Here is a 22,947-nt window from a genome sequence, read left to right on the forward strand (position 1 = left end):
ACAAATCTTAAGAAGCACTTTTTCCATAGGGCACCTCTCACTTAAAGATTCCTTGTTGCCTACTATATCAGACCAGCACTCTTAGGCTTTTGAGGTCCTGTATTATCTAGCTTCACCTCCTCTCTAGTTTTGGTTCACATGGCCCTCTTCTGTCATCTGACTTTCACTGGCTTCAGTTTGAATTATATTGTTCTCCCTTCTGCCCCCAGCCCCCACTCTGTTCCCTATTCAGTGTTTTATTCAAACACCTGCACTTACAGTTCTTAGTATCTGGGTCATACCTGTTAAAATTTAGTTAAATGATAATTATTCTAGCACTCATTTATTTATTACATGCCAAACACTATAATAATGAACTTTTTTACATTAATTGTACCTTGTAAGCCTCAAAATAATCTAAGATGAAGGTATTATGAACCCCAGTTCTGTAGGAAAGCAGTTCAAGTAAATACATAGGTAGGAAGTAGCATGCATAAGATTTGACCTTAGGTCTGTCTAGCTCTAGATCCATTAAATGTTGAAGTGTAATTCTTCATCTTCCTTCTTAAGCATTTTATGCTGCGTGTCCTTCTTAGCAAAGTTTGAGGAAAGGCATAATGTCTGTATACATCTTGTATGTGTCTAGAGTAGTATAGTGCTAGATTGTCAGCTATTTTCATTTTGTGTGAGTGGATATGGTTCAGGTAGGGTGAGATGGTCAGATTTTAAGAGAAATTAATTTTAAGAGAAATTAATCAAATTGCACATTTTTCTGAAGTACATATAGTTAATTATAATAGTGTCTCCTTAGGAGACAGTGGATTCGAATCAGTTTTTAAGAACTTCAAATTAGAAAAGAATTTTATAGTAGCTACAACAGTGTTATTTGGAGCTAGATCAGTGTCGTTCTTTTTTTTTTCTTTCAATATACAAACACTTCTAATTATAAATAAATTTAATTGCCTACTATGTGCTAAATAATGGGACATAATATTGACTACATAGAAAAATAATACCATCACATACAGGTAGAAAGAACAAAGCCAACAGATTCAGTCTTTGTTTATTAATATAGTAAGGCCCGTGAATGATATGCAGAACAGTGGAGACATCTAATGAAATCTTGAGGAGGTGAGGGGAAGATTCCTTAAGGATATTTGAGGGTTTTTTTAGTGTTCTTCACCTCTCTGCATAGTACAAACTTGTAAGAAAGGGATAGGCATTTTATATTGGTGCAGAAAGATAACAGAAGCTTAGCTTCGTATTTTTTATTTCCCATTCAAGACTGCAAATCTAAGTATATCAATTCAGTTCATATTACTTACCAAATTAAAAAGATTAACAACAGAATGAATAGTTCATCTTTTCTAAGGAGATAATTATTAAAACAAATAAGCTTTCCCAACCCTTGGCACCAAGAACCACTGACTTTTCTAGTCTGTTGGGGGCTTACCGAGGTATTTTCCATATACTGAATGAAACAGCACCTGATAGAAAATTTAATTTGGATTTGGTAGAATAAGGGAGAGTGAATACATACTTTTTCTTAGTAGTTAGGAAGCAGCACTGTCAAATAGTAAAAACTAAATAGAAAATTGAAGAAGCCATTTTATTGTGTAAAGACAAATTTTTAGGAAATGCTTTAATGTTATACATATGATTTTCCCACTTAAAATATGGAGTTAGTGATACCTGCTCCTAAATACTTTGAAGGCACATTTCTGGTGATACAATACAATGAGTGGCCTTCTGTTAGCCAAAATAAGATAACCTAAGTAATTAAAAGTATAAATAAAATATTATGAATAAGATGAAAGAGGATAGAAAAAGTAAATATTGTTATTTTTCTTGGTTGCAAATTGAGAATTCTTAACATTTAAAATCAGCTACAGTTTGGGAAGAGATGATTTCAGCAAGCATAAGCATTTAATATTAAAAAGAGGTAAAAACAAGTTAGGAAGTACACCAGGAGTTCTACATGTATAGACTTACGTTGTAGAATATTATTATTTATTAAGGTAAAAAGTCCCTTCTAAATAACTGTGAGGATGAACTAAATTTACTTCATAAACTGTTTAAAAAAGATATGTCCCACAAATTCTTAATTATGAGTTGTTATAAGCTAATTCCAAAAGAGAGGGAAAAAAGAGATCTAAATGGAGAAAAAAAGTACTGCAGAATATCCATTTTTATTCTTTTATAGATTGTCATCTTGAAGTAAAGATGAAATGGAGAAAATTTTTTTGTGTTTTGAAAACTGAAGCATTGTTCATCATGCATAATTAAACAAAGTTGAAATTTTGTAGGTATGAAACAAACAAGCCACAGCTATTACAGGAAATGGAAGAAATTAATAATAAAAGGCAATACATTACCTCATAAATATATTCTTACCAGGAGTTTAGAAGATGAAGGCATTAAGCAAATACCCTGATTAATTTAACAACTTAATCCTGGAATTGGAGTACAGATATTTCAGAATTCATAGACAAAATAAGTAACTTACTATCACAAGATAAGGTTTTAAAAGCAGTTTTTATGGATATCTGCAATATTTTTTAAAGACTGACTATAATCAAGCAAAACACGTTTGGGGGAATTTTTCTTAAATAATCAAGTTTCTGTTTCTTTCTTAAAATGCAGTACATATTAAAGAACAGATTGGGTATTTTGCCTTATATCCAGCAGTCTTGACTTTTATAATTTAAGTAAACTACTGTGAGCTATGATTTTTAAAAGACTGTATGACACTAGGAACATTAGAAAGAACATACTTTCTTAGTTCTCAGTAATTGAGTAAAGTTTAATCCTGATTAAAAATCCTTAAATACCTTTTTTGGTACATAAAATAAATTATCAAAACATATTTTAAATAAATTGAGGAGGATTTTTAGAAAGTTCAAATAGCATAAGAGCAATTTTCTTGAACAGCATTTATTTTTATATTGTAAGGACATTTGTGTATCATTTTATTATTTTTCCTGTCAGCAGTTTAGTAAAAAGTGTACAATTTGCCAAAACAGTTAATAGGACACAAATATAGACATTTCATGTGATGTACCATGTAAATGTAAACCTTTGTAGTTACATGTTTTTGTAGCAAGAGAATTGTTTTAAAAGGCATGTAATTTATTAGCTATTGGTAGAATCTTTATTGCCTTGCCGCGCTGCAGTAATAAATAAAAGAAAGTGAACTGATTTTACAAATGGCACACAAGGTGCACATTTTGTGGGGAAAAAGTCTTTTTTTAAAGAATTGGCATTAAATCCTTTTTTTGTGATGACAAAGAGGCTAAGAGTGCAAACTGTATTTTCTGTTTATCGAAAACAGTCTTTTTTTCTCCGGGGCATTTTTTCCTATGATCATCAAGGGATTTCAAAAGCAATAAAGTGTGGAATCATTGTTCGACTTGAACAGTATTAAAACTTAGGTTTTAATTTCAGTGAAGTAATAAGATTTGAACCTGTCTCACATTACAGCACTGTAAGGCATTTAGCAATTGTATTTTAAAGGAGGTTTTTAAAATGCAGCTCACTTGTAAGCTAACTGTCTGTCAGTAATTAATAGTTTTTCTTCAGCATAGGCTGTTGTGATCAGACCAAGAAATATCTGGCTTTTTAGCACACATTATGATAATTGTGAGTCTTTATTCTTAGTTAGTCTAAATGTTTTATAATTTTCAGTTTATTTGCTGGAAGAGAGAGTGATTTAAAACTACAGTTTTGTCTCAGGACTTTTAAAAATATGAAGGTGCACGTACATTTCAGTAAGTTTTACACCCAAGAAGATTATGTCAGTTGACTCATTCATTAACCAAAGATTTTATCCTTCAATATCATTTCCTAGTTTTTAGACATCACATTATTTGTATATGTAAAAATATTGCCAGATAACATACTATATGTAAAGCTAAATCCAGACTGACAGTCTGGATTGTCCTGTACTCAGTGTTGAAACTTATCTTTACATCTCAAAAAAAGGTTTAAAATATGAGCATTTCTATTAGATCATGTGGCAACATACTGCCTGATGAAAGATTGTATTTACCATTTTGAATTGCTATTGAAAATAATTGCCTCTACAAAAGGAAACATCTGTATGATAGTGCATGGTTAAAGCTGCCATCAATTTTTAACATTTGAGGGTTGAGCTATGACCTTTTATGATGACTGTGAACAGTAACTGCCTCCATTAGCCATAAGTTTTGTTTCTTTATTTCAGTAGATGCCTTAGACTGTAAATATTAGAGAATCTAAAATAAATCAACATATTATCCTAAGGATACAAAATGTAAGAGCTATTTGTGGTTGGGAACCTTTGACAGATAGTTTGGATGAAGCAGATGATTGCCTGCCTAGCGTATCTGGTCTCCATTGCTATGCCTGCAGGCAGTTTAGTGCTATGGTTGTATATTGATGTCAGGGTTAGTACTGAGTGGCTAGCAGTGACAGATGTCTATAATTACAGGCAGTGCTTCCAGTATTTCTGAAAAGCCAGCCTATATTGAACAATTATCTTATTTCTGCCTTGCCAAAGAGCATGTTCCAATTGCTAGTATTAGCAATGGTGACTATAGCGCTTCATCTGCTGCCTTGGGACAAATGTGGGAAAAGTACTTGGTAATAAAACATAAATGTAAAAAATTTTTTCAGCATTTAAATTAGTTAAGTTCAGTGTTTTCCTAATTTTTATTTTCCCATAGTGTTTCTGTTGAAGGAGTCTTGAAATATAAAAGCGCATTTGGCATACTTATTGAGATTTTGCTTTCCCCTAGGCCTGAGTGGCTCCCAGGCGCCACTATCCCTTCGTTTACTGAATAGATGTGTTTAACCAAGTTGGCTTTTAAACAAGTTTTCTCCATTGTGAATTATATTTTCAGATGGGTTTCCATTCCAAAATTGGAAATACATTTTCATGGAAAATTTCTCACACCCAGTAAGTTTGGTTGGGTACTTTTTAGGAGAAAAATTATACAATAATAGAAAATGCTGAAATGTAACAAATACCTTAGTACACTAATGGCTTTCATTCGGTGAGAATTGTAGTTCTTAAGTTGTTTTGTTTTGTTTTGTTTTCCTTCTTTCACCCTAGACTACTCCTTTCTTTTAGTCTTTTGGCCACTTACTGTCTTTTCCTATCTCCAGGTTTTTGTGGCCAGCTTCTTCCATGCTCCCTCTTGGTCCATTTTGCTGACTCCTCAGAAATGTTTCCAGCTTAGTGGTGCAAGTTTGCAATTGCACCACTTTTATCTGACCATTTGTGTTTATGAGACATAGACTTTAATAACCACACCTGCCAAGAGGTACAGTTGCCTGAAACATGATATTCTTTGGACTTCTTAAAGTATAAGACATTGGGTATTGAAATACCCATGCTATAAGTTTGAATTTTTTTTTTCAGGTAACATAAAACGATAAATATGAAACATGTACAATGGAGTTTATCTTCAACCTTAATCTAATCTGTATTGGATTTCTACTTTTTCTTTAACCATTTTGCTGAGTTATTTCTTTTTCTCATTTAGTTTTCTCAACAATCTTCTACTTAGCAGGTTTGATTATCTTCATTTTACAGAATATAGAACAAAAAACAGAATTACAGAAAACTTAAAAACTTGTTCAGTGGCAGAACTTGAAAATCATCCTACTCTATATCCTGTTTGCTTCCTACTATATCATAGTGCCCATGTATGTATGTATTTAGACATGAGTTCAGTCATGATCACTTTCAGAGTGTGATGACTAATAAGACCAACCTCAAAACTTTCATCCCTATATTAGTGTTATTTCCCAAGGGAAAAAAAAGCTCATTTCTGCCACACAGATTGGACTTCTAGTCCTAGTTAGCCATCAGTCACAAGATAACTAAGCTGGATCCTAGATGTTTGATATAATTCATTCCATAATAGAGCAGTACACAGAGCCCATAGTCAGAGATTAGTAATATTGTATTTCTGTAAGAAGGTAGGCCTTGTCTGTTCTTACTATGAAAGAATGCCCTTTGGGTGGCCCATCACACACACACACACACACACACACACACACACACACACACACACACACAATCTTTTAATAATTTAAAACTCTAATGACGTTCTGGAACCGCTTGCCTGTGCATTTGGTTTTTTGAAAAACTTGGAGAATTGGATTGACTGAGCTCATTAGTGTGAACTGGAAAGATGGTAATGTATTGGACATAGCAGTGTAAATCATCTTGAAAATTTACCAGAAATATGTGAAACAGGGACTTATGATGACTCAAAAGATAAGGATGAGGGTTTTAAAATTGGAAACTTAAGTGATACAAATGAGTCCTTGAGATAAACATCACCAGGTACCACAACCCATTGTTTTCTTCTCATCCTCTTTCCCGTTGCTTTTCTTGATCCTATTTATATCTTTTTGGAATGCTGAAAGACTAGATTCATTATATAAATTAGGAGTATTGCTACCTTTCATTAGAGCTCTCTCCCTTCAAACCATTCTTTTTAACCATTACTAAAGCTATTTACATAGCAATTTAGAAAATATATCTATTTTCTAGCATTTAATCCAGATAAAGTAGAAAAAAGGACCGTCATCTTGGCACATGCCAATAATAGCAATAGCGCACACTTGGAGAAATATTACTATGGGCCTGGGCTGTTCTACATAAATTAACTGTTTTCATCCTTTCAAAAACTTCATAAATTAAGTCCTACTATCATCCTCATTTTACATTTTAGGAAGCTGATGTTTAAAGAGTAATCAGCTTACTCAGAATCACTTAGTAAGTGGCAGACTCCCCTAGTCTTAGGCATCAGAATCTAGCCCCAGCTACCTCATAGAATACCTCATAGTGATAATTTCCTTTATTTAGCTATTCTTTCTGTCATACAGATGAAGAACTTGAGTCTCTGAGAGACTAAATAGTTTGAGTTAATAGAATTAATTCATGAAATAAAAATATAGAGTGATTGTTATCTGCCACACACTGTGCCAGGTTAGCAGGTGACGGAGTCTCACTCAAAACTTCATGTGCATTACACTACGCATTACATTGTGTTTCTCCTAGCTGAAGTTACCTAAAATATATACTCAATAAATTTGCTCCTTCCTGTTTTCTTAATAAGAGAATATGCTTCCTGAATATGGTATTTCCATATATTGTCTTGGTCTACCTCTTGGCTTCTGCATACGTTTTAGCAAATTTTCAAAATAAAAGACTAAGATGGAAACAAGATTTAGCCTTTTACTACAAATATTGCCTGCACTGAGTTAAAACCAGATATTAGTATTTGAGGGAGTTACTGGGCCATTAGAAGGTGAACTGTTTCATTGCATTTGGGTAAGTTAAAGTTTCATTAATTAGACTAGTGTGAAAGAGAAACCAAATGGCAGAAAGGAATTGTTTTTAGTAAAATTTAAGAATATAATGAAAATAGTGGATTTGGCAGAGTAATAAAAATATAAATGTCACTGACACCCAGTTTTCATTCCTTGAGCCATTATTTCTCTACTTCATACCACATTTTTCTTCTCAGAGGGATAAAGAGTTAAATATCTTTGCGAGGAAGATAGAGAAGTTGTTGTACATACAGGAAATGGGACCTGATTTTAGAGAGTCTATGTGGAAACAAATAGTTAATAGGAAACATGCATAATTAAGATAAACACGCTAAAAATACAAATAGAAACCTGGTAATGATTTTAATATATCCACCATGGCTATAGTTTGCAGTGCCTTTACAGAGGGTTTGGTTGAGTGTGTATATACAAGAATGAGATTAAGTGATGGAATATTAAATATGATTTACTTACCTTCCGAGTGACTGTAGAAATGAGTTTGTTTTAAGGTGCATTTTTGCCCATCAGAAGATGACTTGGCCTACTTAGTTTCACTAGCCATATTTGTGTAATGTGTGTCATGAAAAACAACAGTATTGAGGCATTCTTAAAAATAGTCTTGCCAAATATTATTTATGATTTGTTATTTTTTAGAGATAGCCTTTAGTAATTGGTCTCTTAAATTATTACATTGAAGCAAACCTATTGTAATTCATATAACCATATCCAGAGTTTGTGCAGAACTTCACTATCCCTCTGCTCGCAGGCTCCAGGAAAAAAATCAAAGACCTAAGCATATTTTAAGTGACAGCCAAATAAATCTTGAGCTACTTTTTCCCTGTGTGTGAGGTTGGGAAGGCCTTTTGGTCTTCTCTTATCCCTGGCATCAGGTGTTAGGTCTTTAAATTCTGTGCTTTTTAGGTTGTACGCCTGAGGAGTGATGTATCCAGAGTTCCAGAGAAGGCTTGGAAAATAGTTAAGGTGAGTTGAGGTACTGGTTATGGTGGTGAAGCATCAGTCTTTATGCTTGTCTCACTACACCCCATATTCTTGTTACTAAAATAGGCACAAGCACAATGATAAGTGTAGGGTGCCCTGCTTGATTCCCTTTGTTGTACACTATGTAGTCCTACAGTGTGCATGTTTTACAGCTGAGTATTCAATAGCTTATAAGCACTATTACTGCAGAGACTCTAATAATTGTATCATGTGAAAAGCAACCAAGGTTTCTTCTTCTTTTTTTTCTTTTTTGGTACCGGGAATTGAACTCAGGACCTTGCACTTGCCAGGCAGGCTCTTGTGCCACTGAGCTACACCCACAGCCCTAGCCAAGGTTTCTTATTTATAACATTTTTGAGTGGCCAATTCTAATCACATATTCATACCTGAAAGGGTAAAGTTGTATATAGCTAGTTATTGGTGCTGTCCAAAACATTTGTGTCCTTTGTGCCAGAAAATGTTTCTCTCTGACAACTTCAAAAGGTATGGAGTATTAGAGTAAGTAGGATATTTTATTGTCCATTCCCCACCTCTGCCATCACCATCTTATGTTGTTCACCGAGGGTCAACTATTTTATTCTAAAATCTAATCATATTGTCTTGTAAATTTGCTATTATAAAGAATTATAAATGCACCTTCAAATCAAGCTCTCAAAAACAGTCAAGCCTTTTTCCTGTAGTCTTGTGCTGTAGCCATGGTACCTTCTTTTTGAATGGCCTTGGGAAGATAATATATATATATCGAGGGCTAAACCATGGCTTTATCCACAGAAGACTAGTTTAACAGAAGCTTGGCCCAAGACATGGAGTGAGTTGGCAGCCAGCATGAGCAAAGCTGTGTCAAGACAAATGTACACTCTCCATCTTCTCTGGTTGGCTTTCAGCTGGTTGCACCACAGGAGTCTTTCTGTGGGCTGTGTATCCTGTGACCAATAACTGGTGCACTCGACCCAGGTCCCTCTTGGCTAGTGAAGGCCTGTCGGGAGGCATTAGGTTCATGCTGGTGAAGATTCTTAGTCAGTGGCTCCCTGAAGGAAAGTGAGGCAAACAGCCAGCTTCTGTTGAACAGGTGGTAGTTAGACCTTAGATCTGGCTGGAGGTGGGAGGAAAAGAATCTCCAAAATTACCAGTCTTCCTGGTTTTCACACTACACCTATATTTCTCTTTCTAATTAGTGATTGTTTACAAACTAATCCAGAAATGTATCTGGCAGCGTCTGGAGCTTTCTAACTTTTCCACCTTCCTTAGCAGTCTGGATTTGGGCCCAAGTCAGGAATGGAAACCCCACTGGGGTGCAAGCAAAAGAGGAAACATGTTCTTAGCCATGCATCAGTGGAGGCCCCTACTGGGAGAGGGGATTATCACAAGCAGCAGGCAGCCCTGCACCCTGGCCTGCTGAGTTCATGCTTTGTGCCACAGGATGTGGAGCGAAGGAAATGTGAGGCCAAACTGGACGCTCCAAGTTTTCTTATACAATAGCTAATTCAAACAGATTAGGAATGCCTCTTAAGAGATTTGTTAGGTATATGTCCCCTTAGCAAGATGGCCACCACAGATGGTGGGCTCAATATTCTAATTGAAATGAAAATTTAACATATTTTATGCGTCCAGAGCCAGCTTTTCTTTATCAGATGCCATTCTATATTCTACTGAATATGGCAAGCAGATCCCTTGCCTTTTACCACATAGTTTCTAATACGAATTTAGGTTTTCAAATTAAATTCTGGCAAAAGTTTGTCTTATTTCAGTCTTGTGTTTAGTGATGTTATTTTTAATGATATGGAAAAATAGGTAAGATTACTGTTAATCTACTCATTATCATTGTGTATTTAATATGCAGCAGTGATGTTTGTACCATTAATTCTTTTGATGTGGTGGTAAGTTACTTGCAATGGTCATGCTTTAGTCTGCCTCATACGTAAATGAAAGAGTTCAGGTCTTCCATATAGTTTAGATCCAAGTCATTAGTGCTCCCTCTTCCTTCTTGTACCCCTCCTTCTTTCTCTGCTACCTGCATCTTCTATTTTGATGGGATCTTCCTTATGGAAAGTACTGAATTGACCTCAAAGGACCTTGAAACCCAAAATGAAAATTTGAAAATTGCTTTCTTTTTCATAAGTGCCTTCAAGTTCAATTTTGAAATTTTCTTACTAAAGAATAGAAATTTTTTCACTATAATGTAACCTTTCCTGTGACAGGTTTGTTTTTCCAAATCATAACTAGTTTAAAACCTTAATTAGTAAATCATTTAAGTAAGTTGAAACAATACTTTAAAATTCACAACAATTTGAGGTAGTTGTTATACCGGTTTCTGTATTATTTGGTATGAGTTTTTGAGCAGAAATTGGCTCAGAGAAAATTCATATTTTATGGAAGAATGTTGTTGATTTCAACAGCATTCTTAATTTTCTGTATGGAGCCTGCTTACCATATACTAAAGCTCTTTGAGAAATTATAACATCTTAAACATTTATAGAAGGCCTAAGGATATTAACATACGGCAATTTTCTGAAAATTCGTTATCCAAAATCTTAATTCATTATAATAGCTATTATGAAAGCCTATAGAATTAGCGTCTTCTCTTATTTTCTTATTTGCACAGAATAAGAGATTCATTGTTCTTTTTAATTTGTTTCATGGGGTGCTTTTGAGTACATTTCATAGAGGGCTGTTATTGAATTTCTGTGACTGTCATTATATATCCATACAACCTTTAGGAACTAATATTCTGGGTTTCCCAGTTCTATAATCTACTTCAATTTTAAGAATTGACATAATTAGTTTCTTTAAAGTTATAACCAGAATGTTAGAGACAATTCTGCATATACCCAAGACCAAGGAGTAAGACTGGAAAAAGAAAGCAATTCTAAAATTATCATAATACATGCTTTCATTCATTATCAAGTTAAAATTACAACTCAGAATCTTGTTACTGTTTACATGTTTATTCCCTTGTCTGGCTTTGATTCCCTTTAAAAACCACATATAAGATCATTGAAGCTGCCAGCAAATACAGAGGCAATGCTTGTCATTTGATTAGTTGAGAAGTTAGAAAATGTATTGGATCATTGAAATATTATATACATATATAAATGCTCTTTTCTGAAATTTAGAAGAGTGTTTGCAGTACAATAAATAGGGATAAGAAAACAAGCAAATGAAAACAGTTTTTTTAGGAGCTATGTTTTTTTTAACCCTGTAATAATGACAATTTCTTATATTTCTAACAGCTTCCAGTATTTAAAGAGCTAGAAAGAGATAGGTGCAAAGAACATTAAAGTGGGTAATTTTTCTACTTCTAAGGCAATAATGATTTAGAATTGGAAAGGATTTGGGTTTTTATTGTGAAATTTTGAAGAAGTTGCATTATGCCTTTGACAGATACAATCCCTGACATATACTTAAAAATTTCAGAGTTATTAATGCAAATTTCAAGGTTTTTGTTGTCCAGAAATCTCCAAGAAAAGCTCCTACTTATCTGTTATTTTTTGTGTGAAGAGCCTTCTCTTGAAAAGGTATTAGCAATAATTTTAGCACCAAATATTCACGAAGTCCATGAAAGAAGATAGCAAGGAAAACAAGCACTAAATGCCAAGCTCTGAGTAGGGGTCATTGTTTAATCTTCCCCAAAACATATAAAGTAGGTATTATTATCAACATTGTCATTGTCACCATCATCATCATCATTCTTGTTTTACCAATAAGAAACCAAGATTCAGAGACTTTTAGTAACATTTACTTGGTGGCAGATCCAGAATTCAAATCTAGTTATCTTTGGAACCAAAATCTATACTTTTTCTCCTTTGTTAAATTTATCAAACAGTGTTGTAAGTGCTGTGGAAATAGATACTTACCCTGCCCTCCAGGAGCAAATGCTTGATATTGTGGAGGAAACATATATTTACATGGAAAATTAATATAAGGAAGATCATATTTTGCAACAAGGGGTTCACTAAAGAAAGATTTAAAGAAAGAAAGTTCTTACTGAATCTGCAGGGAGAGCTTTCTCCACAAATATATTAAATACATCTTATAGCATTAAAAACTATACCTTTTATAAAACAAGAAAAGCATGGCTTTACAGATTGTTTTTCTTTAGTTAAAAATGTTACAAATTGGGGCTGGGGATTTAGCTCAGCGGCAAAAGCGCCTGCCTGGCATGCGCAAGGTCGTGAGTTCGGTTCCCGGTACCGGAGAAAAACCAAAAAAAAAAAGTTACAAATGAAATGATTGGTCAAAATACATACTTTAACATTATTTTTATTCATTTAACAAACATTTATTAAGTAATATGCATGGTTGAGATAAAAGAGAGAATATTGTATCTGTTGACAGGGAAACTAGATATGTTAAAAGAGAAGACAAGGAGGGGGCAGAGCTGAAGTGAAGCAGGCACAAACTTGGTTATAATGTGTACAACTCAGACTAAGTGAAATATATAACCAAAGGGATAACCATTTACCTAATATCATCTATTGTCCTCCCTTCTCTGAAGAATGACTAATGGCTTAGTCTCATACTCCTTAGATTTTTTTTACCTAGATTTTATTATGACCAAATTATCTTAATAGATTCTGAAATTAAAGGTTACAAATCTGTGAACTGAGAGTGAGTTCTTGAGTCCCTGTGGCAATTCCTGTGTGCTTCCTTCAAATGGTTACTGTGATGTCATTCTTCCTTGGTATCATAAAAACATCTTTGGCAAATAATAAAAGATGCAGAAAAGTATCACAAACTCTGTTGTGTTAGAATTGCTTTCTCTAGAAAGTTTTCTTTGACTTGTGGTTTATGATAAGCAATTTTGTGGATATTTCTTCACCAAACACATTACTTCCCACCTTCAGATTATCTATATCTGTGGGATAATTAAATTTCAAATATTAGGAGACATTTTCATATTATCTGCATGTTTACTGAAGAAAAGGGTACCTAGGAAAATGTGAGTCTTTTAAAAGAAATGCTGTAATCATACATTGATTTTAAGTGACTGTGTCACAGGAGAAAACAAATCAGATTGTTGCTCTTAATGAGCTTTTCAATTTGCTATTCAGTAGATCAGATAAGTGGATTTAAGAGGTAATGATCCTGTTTAGTACTCAAGCTTGACTGTCAGATCCTGGTAGTGGGGAGAAATCCCCAAGGACAAAAGCGTTGACACACTTCTAGATGGGATAATGGGAATCAAAGCTAATGGATGATAAAAGGAATGGTGGGAGTTACAAGGATAATTGTGGATTAAAGCACTGCCATGTGTCAATGTTGTCTGTTTTTTAAAGTATATTATTGGTTCAGATCTGATGCTTTAAGAAACTGTTTTGACAGCAAAGCACAACAGACCTGCCTGCCTAGTTTCCCCCTCTTTTTAAAGCTAGGGTCACAACAGAAAAATTTCTCCTAGTAGGAACCATCAATTTTGAAAGATATATTTTTGAAGAAAATGTTTTAAATGTTAAAAATCACATTTTAATTATTGTATTTTTATTATTTAATATGGCACAGTTAAAATGAATTTGAATTAATTCTGAGTTTTCCCTTAAAAGGGTAGCTTTTGTAGTCTGACAGTGTAAAATTTGGTTTTACAAAAGTATATTATAGTCATAGGAGATAACAGAGATTATAAAATAAAGCAAGGTAAGCCAGTTGAGATAATGACATGATCATATTCTTTCCAGAAATCGATATTTGAAAACATGGAATTTATGGTTAATTTTATTTAACTATAAAGATGATTCTGTATGTACTTTTATGAGAATTTGTGCTTTGACTTGTGGCAAGGCTAGTTTAAAACATACCCGTTCGTGTTTTCATCTTCATTAAATGAAAGTGCCTTTAAAATTCAGTTGGAGTTAAGGGCACAGTCTGTGGCTATGGAAAAGAGCAAAGTGGACAGAGGAAGAGAGGCAGTAGTGTGTCAGGCCCTCAGTATTGTCTGATTTTATAAACTAGATTTATTGAAAGACCTTATTGGACAAGGGTGTTAAAATAAAGTTTAAAAATAACCATAGTAATCAATTACTAGATATTCACAGGTTAAAATAATATAAGCTGTTCTTTGTAACTGCTTTTCTTTTTCACTTGTAATTTATGATTCTCATTTTTTGTCTATAGAGTCCAGTGTATGCATAATAGGAAAAATCCTTCATTTTTCATTGCTTATTACGCACATTATCATATAATCCTATATAATCTGGATCCAGGCCATGATTTTTGCTATTACACATGAAACACACAAGTAGTAGTAACTTGACAAATACCATCTTAGATGTTGGAACATGAAGAGTAAGACACAGTATCGACCATCAAGGAGCTCTCGGCGTGTAGTTGGGGAGGTGGAGGGATCAGATGTTATGGGAACATAGAGGAGAATGCAGCACATACTGCCTGAGAAAGCTAGATAGTCCTCTAGACGTGGCTTTGAGTGGCAATCAAGAGAAGAGAACGAAGACTGATTCAGACAAAATGGAGACTATATGAGCACTTTTAGAGATCTGAAATTGAATGAGAAGTCTTGGTGATCCTTTAGTATTTCATTGTGGCTTGAAATTGAGGGAAAAGGTTGGGGAAAGTTGTGAAGGACTTTGTGTGCCATAAAATATATCAATATCACATTTTCCAAGGGTCCCAATACTAATACTCCAATCCATGAGAGGTTTTGCATCCTGGTGAACTAAAGAAACTTCTCTTTCTACGTGTCATTCTTCTCCTGAGCCCTCGTTATACTTAAAGGTTTCTGATCACTGAGGATTGGTGGGTAAGTTCCCTTTCCCAAGCTCCACTTTTGCCCCAGACTCCTTAGGAGCCACAGTGATCATTTCACTCTTTCAAGAGATGAAGACCTGCTCCCATGGGCAAAGTTACAGATAGTCACTGGAAGGCTTTTCTGTAGGGCTTGGGAGTTAGCAGAAGAGGCAAGAGAAATTTGAATGTCAGTCTTCCTATTTTCCCTGTTTCTCTTCACCATTCTACCCCCTCCTTCCTTCTATCCCCCGCTACCATTCCCTCCTTCTCTCCCATCCTCTTCCTCTTATTCACCCTCCAAACCTGAAGAGCCTTCCAGACATAGGACTCATGTTGAAAGCTGGAACACAAGCTTCTGATTCAAATAGTGTTTAAAATCTGGGGATAGGGAGAGGGAAAGGAGAAATAAACAGGATCAAGATTTGATGTATTTATGTATGAATTCTCCACCAAAAAATATATTTATTATGTGTAACAAATGTATACTAATAAAAAAATTCCAAGAAAAACCTAAATGATTTCTCCAAGGAACAGCCTCCCTTCTCTGTATGACCCTATAACTCTGGGTGATGTCTTACAATTTTTATCTTACCATTGTGACTTCTGGCAGAATATCAGGTTAGTATTTAAATATGAGCAAAGAGCAAGGAGTAGAGGTTCAGTTGCCATACTTAGGGAATAAGTAAATCAGGAGAAGGTGAGAAAGCACAATCATGTGAAATCACATAGGAGAAATCCCTTACAGCTGGTGTCTGGCAAGGATGACCTGAAATCACACCAGAGCATCAGGGAGTAGAGGTGTCATCCCACCTCTCAGCTTTGCCAGGCTGCTAGGGAATGTTCCATTGGCTGCTGGTAGCATTTTCCCACTTGAAATGGGATATGTGTTCTTAAGTCTACTGAGGCTTGGGTTGAGACTGAAATACTGCACCCCAAACTGTGCAACCAACAATCCCTAATTGGAAGCTTAGTGGATTCCCATGGCCTGATGTTTTCAACAGAGAATCCCTGAGCTTGGGATTTCAGTTTCAGCGTTGAAAGTAAGACCTACCTCTACATTTGGGGGGAACATTACTAGGGGGTATGTGAGAAGAATTTCTATAAATTCTTTAATTTATCTTGAATTTTGGATCTTTGTTTTTATAACTGCCTTACATTCGCTTGAATTAGTTAACATTTTATTGAAATCTAGCATATACGAAAAGATCTTTAAATATTGCAACCTTTTGTTAAGGGACTCCACTTTCCAGCTTTTTGCAGGGGTGAGTTACCACCTTGAGTGGAAAAAACATTACGTGGTATAATTGGAGTTAAAATGGGTGTGTGAGTATGTTTGTGTATGTTTATATTTCAAACAGGAAAAGTACTTCTGGGAAGGAAAGTTAATAAATTTTAAAATTATAAAGAAAGTTTAAATCTTTCATTTACTCCTTGTACTCCCTGTTTCGATGTGGATGTAACAGTGCTTTAAATCTTAATTTGTTCAATTTGAATAGTCTTTTGAAAGTATATGTTAATAAGAAAAATTTTAACAATACAATTTTCTCATGCAGGTATATGCCCGTATGTCAGAAATCTTAGGAATAACAGATGACAACCATGTTCTGGAAACATTCATGACAAAAATGTGAGTTTCTACTGTAGTTTTGAATTTTTCCTTCTGATGTTTTAAATCTAATCCTCTTTAAATTTTTTACAGATATTAACTCTTTACAACATTTTAAAATGTTGCTTTAATTCTTAGGATGTTAACATTGTTCTAAGTTAAAACTTAATTTCACATATTTAAAACTTGCCATCCAAAGAACATTTTAATTTATCAAGATATCCATGTACCTGTAGTGTTCAGTATCAGAAGATGATTTTACAGGATTTATAGATGTTGACTCCTCAGGTCAGTCAGGCAGCCTTTTTTTTAATTAAAAAGAAAATGCTTAATTTTAGAGACCAACTGAATAGTGTGTGAAGTGAGAATTATTGAGAGAAGTCTGACTGCCTTGAGACAAGATATTTATTGTTCCAACAGGAACCTTTGACTGTCAGAGAGATATTTATGGGAAATGTCCTTAAGTTATACTTACAGTACTAGCTGATTTTTAGTCATAGATATAACTTTGTATATTTACCCTAAATTTGCATTTGGAAACAGCCTATTTGTTTAATAGATAGCACTATCTTGATTACAGGAAAAAAGCTAGATATACAATCATGAGAAGTGAGTTTTGGAGTCACAGTTTGATGGTTCTTTTTGGCAGTAACTGTGAGCTTCTGTTTGACTTCCTCTGTAACGCCTGCTTTCACTTGGTTACAAACTTAATATTTCTTAATATGTTAAACCTTAAACTTTTTAATTTATACAACTATGTTACAGAATTATGCAGCACTTAAAAAGCAGTATATATTGTAGATTGTATAAAATTTTGAAAAGAAGTGTCCCATTGGAATGTGAGCCTGCTTTTCATTTTGCTATTTAGGACATCTAACTTATGTAACTATATATGTATTTCTGTCATTCTCCCTACATAAGCAAGTACCTTATTATTTAAAACTTTTGTTTTATATTTAGTGTTACAAACCTTAAATACTGGGGAAGATGTGAGCCTGTAATTTCAAGGACTCTTCAGTTCCTAAATGATCTTTCTGTTGGATATCCTTTTCACTGTATATCTGATACTATATATTAACAACTTAACAAGGACATTGTTGAGTCTTTTCATTTAGGCTTATTATAAATGCTTGTTTTTAAAAGGTTCACAACAGGTTTTGAAAGCCTTATAACAATTGTATACTGTGAAGCATTTAGTCAAAGTCATAACTGAATTTATGTGGATATATAGGTTCTTAACTACTTTATTTATACTCAACCAAGTTAATACATGGTTATATAAGAAAATATGCAACTACGTGTAATAGTCCATGGTTTTTCATAATTGTCAGAAATTTTTTCTAAAAGAAAGCAAGTAACTAATTTTAAGAAGGTCCAAGTACTGTAAAAATAATACTTTATAAAACTGAATGCCTAAGAGCACATACAGAGTCCACCAAAAAGTATACACACTTCAGGAAAAGAAAAACATGTATAAATACTTTAATATTAAATTTATTGAGACATTATGATATAGTACAAGTTAACTTGGGCCTCTACAATTACAAGAGGTGCTCAAAGTGATGGCCATTAGTTCCAGACATTTATTAGTATGGCAAACTGCTATTTGTGTAACCTTGGTCATTAAGGTTGCTGAACATGAATTTTCAGTTTCTTCTCTAAGGGCCAGCAGTGTAGTGGATTTCTGTGATATAAGACATCCTCTAGGGTCCTCCACATGAGGGTAACACCATCTGTTGAAAAAACATCATACTATTTTTCTTTTCCTGAAGTGTGTATACATTGTTTTGACAGACCCTGTATATTTCTAGTATTCCCTTTGTTGAAAAGAACATGATTTTCACTAATTCAGAAGCACAAAAGAATAATGGGGGGAAAATGATAAGCTATTTGACAGTTTTCCTTATTGGGATAACTGAATCAACATCTTATGCACTCTAAAACAAGATTTCATATTCCACATTACCAAATTTTTTGAAGTCTAAAAACAAATCATTTTTTTTAATAGATCATAGTTGATAAGAAATAACAATAGTGATTGTCTTGAGATGTTAGCTATCAAATATAGAGATACAGTGAAAAATGTTGATTTAGTTAACCACTAAAATTAGCTGATATTTTAATATGAGGACAAATTGTGAAAATGGGTGGCTTTAATGTAGGTTCATTCCAGGAATGTGTTTGTATTAGTTAAGTTTAAAATTGTGTTCCTTGGCAAACCATAAAAGATTTCCAAAGTATTAGACACCCACTTTTGTGCTGGAATTTAATATGCAACTTTTTATTGGAAAATAATCGTCCTTGTCTGGCAAAATCCACCATGCAATATTTCTGTTAGTAGGTATAATGCAATAAAGACAGGGAGGGCTATTTATCACTACAAATTTTGAGGATTTCAGGATTCTTTTTATTATTTTAATATATTTCTTTGATATTAAATCAGAAAAATGATAAATTACACCTGTCTAGGCTGTTTTTCTTTTTTACTGGAAAGTGATGTACAACCCAATTCCAGTGGTCATTTTGGCTTTTTAAGATATGTATTATTTCTTATTAAAAAAAATTCGACCTGTATTTTTTTCTAATAATAATGCTGAAATACTCTTTATTTCTAACATATGAAGTGGTTTATAAGTACTTCTAGTATTGCAAACTCTGGCCTTTTCACAATGAATTACTTTGAGTGCACATTATCTGGAAAGAAGCCTTGGTCATTTTATAGTATATATCTATTGTTTAGATTTATCCTATTTTTTAGGTTGAAATTGTTATTTAATATGAAATTAGTTTGATTTGTATTATTTTTAGTATAATTTGCATAATACCTAATGTATTTGTATGTCCTATTTAAGATACTTTTTCTATCATTTTTATACCAACTATATATTCTTTAACCCAAATATTTTAATCTTTTATTTTACAAGCTGTTATTACTTTTGAACACTTCCTAAACTTAATTAAAAAAAATCATATTTTCAGAAAATTTACTAGGTAAAAGTTTTAAGACTATAGTGTTTTAAACTGAGGGATACAAACGGTTTCAACATGGGTACATTGATTTATATTTTTTAACAATTATTTGAGGTTTGCATATTTAGAAATATATATTAGCTCAATTTGATTTCAGTGCTCAGTTATTTGAATTATAAATCATTATGTCCCTTCTAGCTGATCAGTCATGAAATATCTTTGAATTCATTTACATAATGGAATATGTGAGTGGTATATTTATTTCAATGCAGTCGCTGGTTACCTAATCTGTGTTTTGTTGTTTCCAATCGATTTCTTTATTAGAATGTTTTTTTAAATCTTGATTTTAAAGCAATATATTGTTTCTGTGTTAAAAATAAGAAGACATTCTTCAGCTATAGAGTTATGTAAGATAAAAATAATCACCTATTGGCTCCTGTTAATGGAAATCTAGTTTTTATTTCAAATATTGGTGATGAGTAAATAAAAAGCATTTTTCATACAATAAAGTTTGAAAATATTCTTCATTTCTTTATAATGTATATCTCCAGATGTTTTGTTTTGCTTTGTCTATTTTATGTGCTTCGGATGAACCTTACTCAATGTCTGGTGTCCATAGCCAGTCTCTGAACTTCGATGTTCTTTATCTGACCACTTATTTGGTATTGAAATTGAAAAAGATTTCCATTTTTAGGAGATGCTGAAAAACTTTCAGGTGCCTTGAAACAGTGGCTTCAAAATTTAGTGAGTATCAGAGTGGACTATACTTCAAAAACTTGTGCCTTTAAGTAATTGGAGAATAGAGCTGAGCCAAGCATGGTGGTACATGCTTGTCACGCCAACTGTTGGAGAGGCAGGAGGATTGCAAGCTTGAGGTCCATTACTAGAGAGGCAGGAGGATTGCAAGTTGGAGGCCAGCCTGGGCAACTTAATGAAATTCTGTCTCAAAATAAAAAGGACTGAGGATATAGCTCAGTATAGAACAATCTTGGCTTTCATCACCAGTACAACCAAAGGAAAAGAAAAAGAGAGTGAGCGAGTGAGTAGAATCATGTGTCCTAATCAGAAAATCAGGTACTTTTCCTACAAGCAGTTCCTCATAGGACTGTGTCTACACTACAAAAAAGCAGACTTGACATTTTTAGAAATATAGTGATCTAGTTCTCTGAACAATAATGTGGGAACTGGGGAGGCATCCATTACAGGACCTCCAGGTTATATAACTAAATAGCCTGTGGCCTTTTACCCCAGTATTGCCATTTACCAAATTTGAGTTTTCTAAGTTGGTGACTATTATAAATTTAAAATTCACTGACTTTTTGCAAAAAAATTTGTTTTCCTATCAGATTCATTACACAGGACATATGTAATACATTTTGCAAATACATTTGAGTACCTTTTTTAATATTTTCAAATTTCTAAGATGAAATTTTAAGATTTCTTCATTCTAAATGTCTTTCTAACAGCATGGAGGTAAAATGGCTCTGTCTAGGGCCGGCTCTCCACAGTCAGGTTCAGCGCTTGGGAATTCTTCTTTGAAATTTTTTCTTGTCTGAAATTCTAGTTTCTATCTAAAAGGGAAAGAGGTGAAATTATTCAAGTGATTGGAACAGGGAAGTTTCTGGGAAAACCAGAGAATAAGGATCATACAAGAGCAATGAAATAAATTTTAAATACTAAGAAATACAGAGGAAGGTGTTCAATCTCATCTAAAATTATTTGTTAATCATTAGTTGAAGTTTTTCTTCCTTTCAAAAATAATTGAATATTTCTGCATAATTCATTATCCAGATTTGGAGCACTATAATGTCTTATGTTGGGTTTCAGATATATAATAAGAAAGGAAATTTCATTTTGTATCAGGCCCCCTGTTGGTAGTTGTCCTTTATCACATAATGTTTTAAAGGTTGGAGAAAATCCAAAATACATTTAGCCTCTTAAAAATAAATCCCATGAAAGAATTCTACATTAATTCAGGAATTTATCCAAATGCATTATTTATTAATACTGTTAACCTCAACATTTCTTAGGACTGATGGCTTCTTATCTAGATTTGACATTGAATAGAAATAAAATAGTGATTTTTAAATTTATTTCCATATTCAATGAATATTCAGTAAACATTTGCTAAATACAGGACAAAAGGATAAGTAAAATATAAATAATGCCTTTACAAATTTTAAATTCTAACAGAATTGACCTTGATTCCAGACTTCCTTTCCTATATTTAAGATCCTGAAGTTAACTTTTTATTACAACAGTTTTGTTTTCTTTAATTTCACTCAAATCACATACTAATTTTCTGAAAATCTACACATTAAAACAATGTGGATATGTGGCACTGCTTATGACTACTTTAAAGGAGCCATTTTATTCAACATTATTTAGATACCAATTATAACGAACCAGTAAGTATAAGACTTTTTCATGTACCAAGTAATGTGCAAACCAGACATCCTTGCCTTGCCCCTGACCTTTCCACCACTCAGGTGTGAATTCTGAACTTAATGGGAATCAGGGAAAGAATAGAGGATGAGAGGTGAAACAGAGGTCTAGAATGAAATAACAATGAAGGATGGAAATTGTTGTGGTTAAAATCAAGAATGACCCCCCCCAAAAAAAAAAAAAAAAACACATGTGCTCAGAAGGAGGATTTTGGAAGATATTTGGACTATGGGGACACTATAGCTGGCTTACTGTGGTGGGGGTGTGTATGGTCAGAAGAGGTAGGTCTCTGGGGGCGTGAACTAAGGCTGTATCTTCCTCCCCAGCTCTCCTTTTCTCCTTCTGCTTCCTGGTCACCATGATGTGAGGAGCTTTCCTCTGTCCAGGCCCTTCTGCCATGCCATTTCTGCATGAAGCCAGTCAACCATGGACTGAAAATTCAGTAAGCCAATATACACCACCATTCCTTTTAAATTGTACGTGTCTCAACAATGAGAAAGTTACTAAGAAGTAAAATTGGGTAGGTCTATTATAGAGAAATATTTTACAATAAACACTAGTAATTCTCCTTTTGTGAAACAGTGTTAAAATGCACTGCTTTATTTCACTGAGTACCACCATCTCCAGATGGTTTGTGATAATGTTAAATAAAACTAGTTTCACCATACATCCCTCAGGCATACATCTATTAACATTTCTCATCAAAAGAAATGTTGGTTTATTTCTTTGCTTTCTAGCAGCCATGGGAAAGGCACATAATTTATCTCTTCTGTTTATCTATTTTTTTATACTAAGAACAAGTATGAAAATTTGCTGTACTCGTCTGTAGCCCCCTTTTTCAGACCATCACCATGTTTTTTAGATTCTTGCTTACCAAGAGTATC

The 22,947-nt window shown here is 33.7% G+C and overlaps 1 protein-coding gene across 4 annotated transcripts in view; it reads left to right on the forward strand.

The window, feature by feature from the left end:
* The window catches only part of Ranbp17 (RAN binding protein 17), a 315,493-nt gene that overhangs the window by 199,618 nt on the left and 92,928 nt on the right, over positions 1 to 22,947 (forward strand). For 3 of the 4 annotated variants that reach the window (XM_005376323.1, XM_005376325.1, XM_005376324.1), the window contains 3 exons: positions 8,227 to 8,286; positions 16,596 to 16,669; positions 17,609 to 17,689. In XM_005376323.1, coding sequence (XP_005376380.1) covers positions 8,227 to 8,286; positions 16,596 to 16,669; positions 17,609 to 17,689 — 215 coding nt within the window. The remainder of the gene's footprint in view (positions 1 to 8,226; positions 8,287 to 16,595; positions 16,670 to 17,608; positions 17,690 to 22,947) is intronic. The other variant, XM_005376326.2, reaches the window with a different exon arrangement.

Source organism: Chinchilla lanigera, unplaced genomic scaffold (assembly GCF_000276665.1).
Source record: "Chinchilla lanigera isolate Chin_1 unplaced genomic scaffold, ChiLan1.0 scaffold00007, whole genome shotgun sequence".
Classification (NCBI taxonomy): domain Eukaryota; kingdom Metazoa; phylum Chordata; class Mammalia; order Rodentia; family Chinchillidae; genus Chinchilla; species Chinchilla lanigera.